We start from the raw sequence: 12156 nt of genomic DNA on the forward strand, positions 1-12156 counted from the left end.
ACACAAAGCATACAAGAGCTGATTAAGAGAACGGGGAGGAGGCTGGACAGCGCTTCAGGGATGGGTCATAGTTACCAATCTTGAAGGGATGTCCAGGAAAGGCAGCACTGAAGAGGAAAACAACCAGCAAGAGCAAAAGGAAGAGCCCACACACAAGTGGGGGTGCATGCATGGATCCAGAACACACACTATGAATGGCCAAAGGACCAATATTTATACCCTAAAATGGTTCCCGAGGTGGTGTGAGATAAGTTGGCAGGAAAGCCAGACACAAAGAACGGATTGCTCTTCTGGGGGTTCCAACAAAATGATGAGTCATCAGGACTCAAGAGAATGCCTGGGCTATTCTCAATGTGGGGATTAGGTAGCCGCATCGCCCAGTCAGGCACACCTTAGGATGAGGGGAAAAGTTCAGCTGCCAACCTCCTTCCTGGCCAAGATTAGCACACAAGATGGATCCCACCAGTTTAGGATCACCAGTCTAGGGGAAAATCTGTTGTATTTTGTAAGGCAATCGTAGAGCTCAAAATATTTTTACAGAAGATGGCAACAAATGTTTTATCATAGCGTGCATATTTACATAGTGTGTAATAGTAGCTATGCTGGTTTAGATAAGGTGATAGGTATGCTACCAGTCTTCAAGTTTTTAATTAAACCAGGATCTGTTTGGTGTCAGTGAGAAAATTCCATGATTCAGGGTTCAGAATGAATCTGTTCAGGCACAGTTCATATTTCATAAGAATACAGGCCTTATCTGCATTACATTTTACACTGGCTTTAGATCACTTTGACATGACTTCCGCCAAAGAATTGTAGTGGCTAAACTCTGTAGAATAACTATGCCTACAGTCTCTGTCATGGGTGAAGCAATCTTTGGGGAGTTTTTCCACAGTTGTACAGCTGATGGACAGAGCTGGACAGACTTTGAGGGTTAGTAGTACTCAACTGGCCCAGGAGTGATGTTGCTTATTGGTGATGTCTGCATCCCCAGCAGCCTTGGAAATGCTATCAAGATATGTAAGCACAGCTGAGTAGGACCATTAGGTAGTCCCAGGGTTCAGGGGTCATGGCCTGGGGAACAACTACCAATAATTCTCAGGACAGGTACACGAAAAATATTTTACTTGGTTAGGATGGATTAATGCTCAAGGTAGCCAATGTGAATTACTCTCCAACCAATACATTTTAATAGCCTTACAATATCCAGACAGGCTATGATTGTTATTGCAGTAGAAGCTAAAAACCATTTATCAGAATGAACTTTCCTTGTCTTCTGGAATCATAAGTCATTGCATTAAAATATCTTTCCTCTGCAACATTTCAGCCTAGATCAGTGGTGGCGAACCTATGGCATGCGTGCCAGAGGTGGCACTCAGAGCCCTCTTTGTGGGCACGCATGCCGTCACCCCAGTTTGGGCACTTGGCAGTGGAATAGCATCAAGGGGGCGAGGGGTGCGTGATGCACTGGGTGCACATCCCTGCGGGGGCATGGCAAGGGTGTTTCAGGGGCATGGTGGGAGTGTTTTGGAGCATTCTGGGGGCGTTCCAGGGCAGGACGGGGCGTGGCAGGGGCGCGGGGCGCACACGTGCCCTGGGTGCAGTTTCCCCTTGCTCCGCCCCTGGCACTCGGTCTCTAAAAGGTTCGCCATCACTGGTCTAGATCAACATTAGGTACAAGGCCTGTGGTTGAATAGGAAGCACCTGATGATATAGTACTTTACAGATGACAGCCTGATCAGTGCTTGGATAGGAGACCATTAGGAGACACATGTATATATCCCTGAAAGAAGAGCAGGATGTAAGCATAATTAGTACAAATACAATGGTTCCAGAAAGCTAACCAAGTAGGAATTTCTTAGGATATACTTGGATGTAGTAGAGTTACCAAGAAGTAAAAAATGGGACTGATACCAACAACAAGAGGGAAACAAGCCAAGATATTCATTGAATCTTAAATGAAATGTATATCTGAATTCATTATTTGTAAGCTACATGCTAGATACTGGATGATTCTCATTGATTATTCTCATACAACTCCTTTCAACAACCTAGTTCAGCAACCAAATAGTAGGTAAGTTCAAGGCAAGGAAGAATGTAACCATTCTTAAGTATGTCACATCTGAACACTCTACAAGCCTTCTTGTGGTTCTTCTTGGTGAAGTAGTTAGTAGCCAGCATGGTTCAGTAGTTATACGTGGTAGACTCTAATCTGGAGAACTGGGTTTGAGCCTCCACTCCTCCACAAGAAGCTTGCTGGATGACCATCAAGTAGTCACAGCTGTTTCAGAACACTCTCAGCCCTTCCTACCTCACAAGGTGTCTATTGTGGGAAGGAAAAGGGAAGGCAATTGTAAGCCACTTTAAGACTCCTTTAAAATTAAAGAAAAGCCGGGAATAAAAGCCAACTCTTCATTTCTTCTTTTCATCCCTTTACTCTGTCTGGTTCTCCCATGGACAAATAACTTCTTTTGCCGATTCCTTGGAAGCCCAGTGGTTGTTCTCCTCTTCCTCATCAGAGTCTATGGGGTAGACTTTGCTCTCCAAAGGAATGTCTACTTTTATCCGGAAGAAGCTGTGGTGCAAAAAGAAAACTTATCACACATGGAATAACTTCCAGAATGCCTTCGAAGAGTACAGAGAGTAGAAAAGGCAAGGAGTTTGGCCTTGTTGTTGGGAAGCCATTGAAAGGTGGCTTTCTTCAGTACACCAGCCTATTAGTTCTCAACTGCCTTGCCATCACCTGTCTCTGCACAGCAATCCTGAACTTCCTTGGTGGTCTCCTATCCAAGGATTAAACAGGGCTGACCCTGCTTAGCTTCCAAGATCTGACAAGATCAGGCTAGCCGAGATCAGCCTAGTCTGGACAATTTTTTTCTACATCATTGCCATATTCAATAAGAGACAAGGCACCCAGACATTTAACAGTTATTCTAGGGGGATGGGGGATGCATGCCCTTATCTCAGAGTTGAAAGGGACCACAAGGGTCATATAGTCCAACACCCTGCTAATGCAGCAACTACATCTATAATATCCCCAACAAGTTGATATCCTACCGATACGTTAAAACCTCCAATGAATCTACCACCTCATGACAAAAACTGTTTAAGTGTTTTTAGGAGCCAGGTTGGCAGTCATAATTATTTCTCCTCCTAACATGTGATCGGAACTCCCTGGACAAACCCACATTTGAAACCACATAGCGGGCAAAAGTCGTAGTGGCAACATAGTGGGTGTGGAGAAACATCTGTTGGGGGAAGGATGAATTATATTTTCTACTAATTCCCCTCTTGGAAGGTATGTGGGGTCTCAGTTATGTGGAGTCACACATAGCATTTGGCGACCCTCTTGTCAGTTGTCAGTAATGTCTCAGTGACCACGCAAGTCAGAGTTCAAAACAGGGCTGCCGCTGCATTGTAAAAATAAGGATCAGTTCTGGACTTGCAAGATGGTTCTTTTACCTTCAGGGCCTGCATATTTACTTAGTGTGAAATATCCTTCCTTGTTTTAAAAGTGCTTCATTTTAAAGGCACAATACATGCTTTCAGTTTAACATCTATGTGTAGAAAATAAAGTGGGAACCTTTTTAAAAGGTTGTTTTTTATATATTCAGAAACCATTCTGATTTCATACATGTTAGAGAATTGAGTGGTGTCGTCCTAGATTAATTAGATTTTTTACTAAACAAAATGGTAAAAGTTATGAGAGGAATTGGCTATGACGCTATGGTGCTAGGCAAGAAAACTTGTGGTACAAATCAGAGCTGATGGTGGACAGCATTGATGAATGTGGCTCCTATAGGCTATAATGGCTTTAAAACAGGCATTGAAACAAGGAGAATTATGATGAAGAGGCAGGGGTTTCTAACCCTTTCCCTGCCATTTCCCTCCACTCCAGTTTAAATCATGCACACTGAAGCTGCTACTTGCCCTATGGGAGAAAAACTATAGACACATGTATATCTTCCCCCATGTGGCAAAGAAAAATGGATGGCTATTCTAGGAGGTTCTCAAAATTGTGGGGTATTCTAAAATCAAAAATTGGGGGGGGGGGGGTGTTCGAATATTCTGAAGAGAAAAAAGAGGCACCATTTTAATGGAGCCCAAAAGGCAAAGCAAAAAAAAAAAGAATTTTTCCAGTTTTCAGGTCTATTGTGGCACTCGACCGTGGGGAGCTGAATTTGGTGTCTCTACAATGAAAAATAGTTCCCCTCCCCTTGAGCCCCAGAAAGAATAATTGTAGGGTAATATGGAGCCATTCTTTTTAAAAGTTAAAGAGAATGGCTCCTATGTTAGTTGGTTGAAAAAAATTGTGGCATTCTGGGGGCATGCTATTTTTTAAGATAGAGGTACCAAATTTACAGCATAGAGCAGCAGTGGCATAGTGGCTAAGAGCAGGTGCACTCTGATCTGGAGGAACCGGGTTTGATTCCCAGCTCTGCCGCTTGAGTTGTGGAGGCTTATCTGGGGGATTCAGATTAGCCTGTGCACTCCGACATATGCCAGCTGGGTGACCTTGGACTAGGCCAGACCTGGGCATTATATGGCCCGCGGGCCGTATCTGGCCCGCCGGATGACCCTGACCGGCCCCCCTGCCTTGCTGGGGAGCACAGGCGTTTTTGCCTAGGGACAGTACCTCTTGTCCCCGGGCGCATCCAAGTGGGGGGCGCCAAAACGTCCCTGCACACAAGCTGATTCAGTAGGCCTTAGCAAGAGGCAGGGACTGTTGCCAGTGCCTGTTGTAGCCCCGCCCACTCTGTACGGTGGCCTGGAGTGTCCAGGGGGCGGGGGAGAAATCCCACTGTGCTCCCAGGAGCAGGACTGGGGCGCTCCGCCTCCCCTCCCTCTGACCCAGTGTGCCTTATTCTCCCTTACTCACAAGCCTTCTCGGCAGACTGGCTCCCATAGGCACAGGAGAGGGGAAGCTGAGGTGGGATCCCAGCAGCAACAGAACTGATGATGCTGGCATTTGTTTGGTAAACCTTCAGATGGGGGTGATTTGTGAGAGATTTATATGCTTAAAAGTTAATTTCCCCTTGCACTGGCTTGGAGCTGTTTCTCAGGCCAGCCTACCTCACAGGGTTGGTGTAAGGACAAAATTAGGAAAGAGAGCTTAGGTGGGAGAGAGCCAGCGTATGTTTTGCTGGGGTGGGGGTGTTTCGGGGCAGTGGTGCAAAAAAAAATCATTGTTTGAGGTCGGTAATTGGGGAAGGTGGCCGCCCATACCGAGGGGCTTAAATTCCAGGTTTTGTCCCCGGCTCCAGTTTGCATAGATACACCTCTGTTGGGGAGTGAGGAAACAGCCTTTGTCTTGCAGCCAGAAGCTGGTTGCCTTTACGCCGCTTCAAGGGCTTCTCAAAAAAGCTTCAGCGCTTCAGCCTTAGTTAGCTGGTGTCTTTAGAAGCCCACGCAGAAGCCGGGTTGCCTTGGCTACCGGCTTCTGCAGAGGCTTCAAACCACCTCGCCTCCCCTTGAAAGCTTGCTGGGGAGCCGCAGGCTTTGAAAGCCCCGCAGAAGCTGGTTGCCTTGGCTGACCGCTTCTGCGCGGGCTTTCAAAACCACCTCGGCCTCTGGTTTGCTGGGGAGTGAGGCCTTTAGAAAGCCCCGCATGAAGCTGGTTGCCTTGGCTGCCGGCTTCTGGCGGAAGACTTTCTGCGCCTCGCACTTCTACTGATAGCGCTGGTGCCTTGAAAGCCCCACAGAAGCCGGTTGCCTTGGCTGCCGGCTTCTGTAGGCTTTCAAAACCACCTCGGCGCTTATGGCCCGGCCCTCCACAATATTTTCTGTTTCTTATGCGGCCCCATGGAAAAAATAATTGCCCACCCCTGGACTAGGCACAGCTTTCCGGAGCTCTCTCAGCCCCACCCACCTCACAGGATGTTTGTTGTGAGGGGGGAAGGGCAAGGAGATTATAAGCCCCTTTGAGTCTCCTGCAGGAGAAGAGATGCCGTAAATCCAAACTCTTCTTCTAGATGGGGTGGGGGCCTGCACCAGGTGTTCAGGAACTACCAATTCCCATCAGCCACCTCTGTCAGCATGGCCAGAGTTGTGCTGGTAGAGAGCTGATGGGAATTCTTAGTTCAATTCATCACTAGTACCTCTCCTTATAAGAACCTCCAAGTTTGGTAAAGATTGAGTAAGGGGATCCCATTTTATGGGCCCCCAAATTTTCCTCCATTGGAAACATTGGCAAATGGGACACCCTTGTTTGGTGCCCCAGAAATTGGACCCCATGACCCAGTCTTCACTAAACTGAGCAGTTCTTGTAAGGACTAACCCTAACCCTTCAACTACATTGTATATTTGGTGACTCTACCTTAAAAAAACAGGAGTGGGCAGAGACCCCACAAAGGTTTTCCATAGGGTTTAATGGACCTAAAAGTTATTGAATATTTGAAAAAAGGAACACACAAACACACAAATAAACATACTGGTATGGGAACTGGTTTTTCCAGATTTTTCCAAAATCTGAAAAATGCACATCCCTATAAGAAATGTTTCCAACTTTGAATTCAAAATTAGCTAGTTACGAGGCAAAGGCAAAGGGATAAAGAGGTACTTACTTGGACACCTTTTTGTTCTTTTGTTGCAGTTCTTGGTTCAGATCATCTAATGGCTGCACTTTCCCATGAGTCACTGCAGAGCACTTGGGGGATAGTGTGCCAAAAACTGGTGAGTTCAAACATCCCCGTTTCAAGAACCTGCCGAGGGACGAGTTCACCCAGGACTTCGGGGGCAGCCTGGTATCAGAACTCGCTGGTTCCAGGGAGCAGGTACCTGATTCCCAATCCATGGAGATCTTGGTGCTTTCAGTAACAGAAGGAAAGGGGTTAGAGCTGGTGCCACTGATCTCCCAGTTCTTATCCACAGGCAAAGTGTTTTCTAAGGCTACTCTAATGGGAGAGGGGCAACTGGGGCTGTTTGGCAGAGTAATGTGTTCAGGACATTGAAGAGGACGCTTGCTCAGGGCATGGCAGGAGGGAGGAAAAGGACTGGAAGGAGTTGGGTGATCAGGAATACCACTGTAAACAGCCAGGTGGGGAACTGGAGCAGTAAACTGGCATAGCTGCAGGAAAGAGAAAAAGAATGTTTACAGCACAGGGAAATTGCATGGAATTCTTAAAAAGCTCTAGGGCCCAAGCGCAAAACTACTTCCTCCCTTTGGTCCATCTCACTATTTGCATCTGTCTATTCCAATATAGGGCTTCTCTCCACTTCCAAAAAAAAAAAGTGCTGGTCCCAATACAGATCGTTCAGCTTACTGCTCTCCACTATGAAAGTGCAATCTCAGTAACAATCTAATACAGTCTCAAAAGAGGTTTAAGTTCACTGTACAATGATAGGGCTGAGTACATGACTTTCAAGCAAATATCCATGTCATGATTTTTTTTTAAAGCAAAATACAAAACTGAGTGCAGTTCCAGGAACATGTGAAGCTGCGTAATGCTGAGTCTGATGCTTGGTAGGTCAAGGTTACTTTTGTCTGTTCTGACTTGCAGTGGCTCTCCGGGCTTTCAGGCAGAGGTTGCCCACAGCATGGACTACCCTATGAATTGAAGATGCTGGTGTGCTGAACCTGGGATTTTCTGCATGCAGAACAAATGTCCAAAACATGTAAGATGGTGAATGACGTAATCTATTTACATTGCAATTTGTTACCCCTGATAACAGGAAGAGGTATTTCAGGATGAAACTGCCACATGAGCCCTTTGGGGGAGAGCGGTTTATTAAATCAGATGATGATGATGATGATGATGATGATGATGATGATGATGATGATGATGATGATGATGATGATGATGATGATGATGATGATGATGATGATGATGATGATGATGATGATGAGAAGGTGACAGCAGGGTCATTGAAAAAGAACATGAGAAGGTCACTAGATACCATGATTTGAAAATCGAGCTTCAGCATCTATGGCACAAACCAACTGAGGTTGTCCCAGTGGTAACTGGCACGCTGGGCACCATCCCAAAAACACTAGGGCAGCACTTGAAACATCTTCGAATTGACAAAATTAACATCGGTCAAATTCAGAAGGCAGCCCTTGCTGGGATCCACCACCTATCATTACGCCCGATACATTACAACTTCCTAGGCCTCTGGGTGAGGCTCGAATTGTAATGAAGGCCAACAACCAGCTAAAGATCTGGCTGCTGTGAAATTTACCATCATCATCATCATCATCATCATGTGTGAGCAGTATATACTGGAAGGATGGATGGAGAGGTTCATGGGTGAATGACTGGATAGTGCAGTGTGCCTATAAAGGGGATAGGTATATGCTAGGAGGGATTCTCTACTACTTTTGCTGCTTCTACTAGTACTACCAAAGTGACAAGAAGAAAACTTGTACCAACCAGGCTACAATAAATTACCAAAATTTGAGTGTCTCCCACTTGAGTAGTACCTACTTATAAGTAACCAAATAATTTTACATAATACAGCTATACAAGATGTTTTGGAAAAATTATTACATCTCTCCCACCGGAGTAATGAAAAAACTTTTTGTATACAGTTTAGAACAGCACAGCAGTATAATCTTAACACAAAGATAACAGCTAGCCAGATTATAAATAAGTAACTGGCCTCGTTATACTTCAAGGCTGTTCTGGAAGGAAACAAAATAAAAACTTGTTACAAAGAATTACAATTTACATGCGAATTATTTTGGTTACTTATAAGTAAATTGCTACTCCAGTGGGAGACAAAAATTTTGAAGCAATTATTGTAGCCCGGGTTGGTACAAGTTTTCTTCTTTTCACTTTGGTTGTGTACCTTCCCCTTTTGCATAGCATGGAGGAATCTACTAGTACTACCGCAACAATTAATTGGATTGAGTTTTTCCATCATCTCTGTAAATGTTGATAAAATTTGGATGCACTGTTGTTGGCTCAAGACTGTCGTTACTCCTCCATCTCCTACACAAAGCTGAACTGTGACATTCAGCTCTTAGGATCAAGTTATTCATTTATTTATTATTTAACTATTTATTTATTTATTTATTTATTACATAACTATTGTACACCTCCTTGGCTCAAGGTGGCTTACAGGTAACAGTTAAAACATTACCATTTAAAACCAAATAAAACAAAAAGAACTCAAATACTCCCCTCCCCCCTGCTACCCTCCCTGCTGTAAACATGCCCCAACAAAAGCTCTGGCAAACAACCACAACTTGCTGTGACTCCTGAAGAATTCCAGGAAGGGGCTCCCTGCACCTCTTCAGGGATCCAATTTCATGGAGTGGGAGCTATGATGGAAGAGGCCTAGGCTCTGGTTGATGCCAGGTGGGCCACCCTAGATAGGAGAACAGCCAGAAGGTAGAATCGTGAAGACTGTAGTTGGTATGCAAGAAATGGGACGGATCAGGTCCCCTAACATATGGGGCTCCAGGTCATGAACTTGAAGAAGCTAAGTACCTACATAGCTGCAATTTACAGGTTGTCTTCAAGAGTTGCCCAACATAGAATGCATAACAATTATCCTGCAAGTGCGACTTCGTACACATGGGATCAATGGAATCAGACTGCTGATGTTCGGAGCTTTTATGCGTTCTACCATTTTAATCTATAGAAATTCCCTAATCGGCATATATGCATCTGTCTCTTCCCAGATGTCCAAGGTGCCAGGTGATGACAAGTTTTATTTTTCCTAAGCCTCTGCCGGGTCACTAAAAAATTGCATTTGTTTGTTGCGGCTCTTTGTTTGATTTGGGTTGTTGAGATTTTTTCCCGTGAGCTGTGTTGCTCTAATTCCACATTGCTTTCTACTTTTTTTAAAATGGTGTTTTTGCTTGCCTCTTATAATTTAATTACCATTTTTACTGCTTTTATGGTTTGGTGACTGCCTCTGATAGTAGAAGAATCACTGTTAGGTTATGCTGTTAGTTTTAATAATTAAGGCATTGTTTTTAGCATATTTTATAATAATTTGTCTGCTGTGATTAAGAACCCAGAATACAAATACTTTAAATAAAAATACAAATTAATTAGTGGGGCTAAGATTTGACAGTATAGTTGTGGTGCTGTTTCTGTTTGGAGTATACTTTCGAAGTGGTACTTGTAAAAGTGACATTTTCTTACAGGCGGTGATTGTGTTTCGCCTTTAAAACTGTCACTCTGGCATTGTTTTAAGAAATCGTCACTCTACAATAACATTTGGGAAATAGCTACTTTACAGCCCCATCCAAAAGGGAGGGCCTAATCCACCGTTGGGAGCAGTGCAAGGTCATGCCGGGTGGGATTTACACGCACCCTCCCTGGGACATTTGTCCTCAGTGAGGAGCACTGATCCACTGGTGGGCAAGCCACTGCAGCCCTCCATGGCAGCGGAGACCATGGCAATTGAATGTCATGCTAGCGTCCCTGCACCCCGCTGGTGGCTGTACTGCTGGTGCAGATCTAGGGACACTAGGCTTCTGTGCGAGGAGCTCCACAACTAGTCAGCTTCCACCCAGCCATTGTCCTTATGCTACCCCTTTGGTGGCATAAATCCATTAAGCCCAATGGGGACTTTTTGGCATCAGGGAGGCTTTGCCTCCTTACTCTTTTGGAAAGCCTTTTGGGAATGACGGTGCAGTGCGGTAGTGGTGCCCCGTCTGGGTGCCCACCCAACCCTTTGGATGTGGCTGTTAGTAGACTAATAATCTGCTTTTAACATTAATCCACAATATGACTTTTTAGTGGGCAGCCCTACTTTAAAAAAAAAATCTCCTCTCCCCAAGTTGATTGAGATTTCTGATCAGTTTGAAAGTAGGTCATCCCTAAAACATCTCCCTCTATGGATAAGTCATTTTTACAAGAGGAAACTAGAACTGAATAATCTGAAACATAGGCACACTGTGGATTTATGTAAGGGCTGCCTAAAAGCCCTGGTTCCTTCTCAATTCTTTCCTTACAGTTTCTAACATATTCACATGTTGTTTAACACAGCATTCATCTGGCACAAGCCTGTGGACATGACTGCTATTGCCCATGTATCTATACATAAAATATATGTTTCCCAAGATGCTTCTGCCCCTATTTTTTTAGGGTGAAACTGAACATACTGCACACCCAGATGTTTGTGTCTGGTCCTGGCTGCCCGTTATCACATTGCCTGCAATCCAGAGGCGTACTGCCCACAGGGACATGAGGTATCACATGCCCCTTGGCGCACACCATCTAATCACGTGGGGGGGTGCTGAGCCCGAGCCACACTCACTGGCTCCGGATGGTAGACCTGGGGGCCGCCGCCAACTTCAGGTGGTAGACCTGGGCGTGGGGGGGACTTAAAACTCAGATTTTGCCCTGGGCTTCATCTTCCCTAGGTACGCCTCTGCTGCAATCCTATTCCTCTAAGGCAACTCTTTTTAAAAAAAGAGCATTCCAATAGGGTATTGAGATCTCATTCTTGAGCATGTGAAACTCCAGCTCATCAATGAATATAGACCACAAAATATATTAGTTTACATTTGAATCTATCACTCTGTCAGCCAGTCACTATAGAAATACCCTTTACAGTTTGCTTTGATGTTCTCAAGAACACAAGTGTGGCTTTGCTGGAGCAGACCAAGGCTGTATTCTTATGGTGATTATTTTTTTGATGATGACTTTCTGTGTCCCTTCCCCTGCCACTGCTAATGCACTGTTTTTGCAGTACAATGAAGCATCTACATCAGTGATGGCGAACCTTTTTGAGACCAAGTGCCCAAATTGCAACCCAAAACCCACTTATTTATCGAAGCAGCCAATTGCACACCGGCAACTTAACCTGTGAATACTGGAGGTTTTATTTAGAAAAAGGTTGGCTCCTCTTCCTCCATCTCCCACCAGCTTTCCAGGGCCGAAAGAGGGCCAGCCTGCTCCTAGCCTCCTTACAAGTCCCACATGCATCAGCTCTGTGCCTCTCTAGCATCTCTCTTGCCTCCTCTCTGTGCCCCTCCCTCGGCAGCAGCCATCCGAAGACAGGCACTAGGCCCGGCTTGCATCCCTGAGTCCTCCCTGCTCATCACAAAGCCTGCCGCGACGTGCAGGCTCCAGTGGCCAAGGCCAGCCTAGGATGTGGTGTTATTGGCCAGGGTGATTTTCCACCCATTGCACATTATGAACTTCCCAGTGCACGCAAGCCACAGAGAGGCTCAGCGTGCCACCTCTGGCACCCGTGCCA

The 12156-nt window shown here is 45.3% G+C and overlaps 1 protein-coding gene across 1 annotated transcript in view; it reads right to left on the reverse strand.

Annotated features, from left to right (window-relative positions):
• Positions 1–2340: 2340 nt before the first annotated feature.
• Positions 2341–12156, reverse strand: part of RGS9 (regulator of G protein signaling 9) — an 84508-nt gene continuing 74692 nt past the window's right edge. The window contains exons 18-19 of the mRNA XM_048487429.1: positions 6561–7063; positions 2341–2572 (exon numbers count right to left, since the gene is read on the reverse strand). Coding sequence (XP_048343386.1) covers positions 2431–2572; positions 6561–7063 — 645 coding nt within the window. The 3' untranslated portion in view covers positions 2341–2430. The remainder of the gene's footprint in view (positions 2573–6560; positions 7064–12156) is intronic.

Source organism: Sphaerodactylus townsendi, linkage group LG03, assembly GCF_021028975.2.
Source record: "Sphaerodactylus townsendi isolate TG3544 linkage group LG03, MPM_Stown_v2.3, whole genome shotgun sequence".
Taxonomy (NCBI): domain Eukaryota; kingdom Metazoa; phylum Chordata; class Lepidosauria; order Squamata; family Sphaerodactylidae; genus Sphaerodactylus; species Sphaerodactylus townsendi.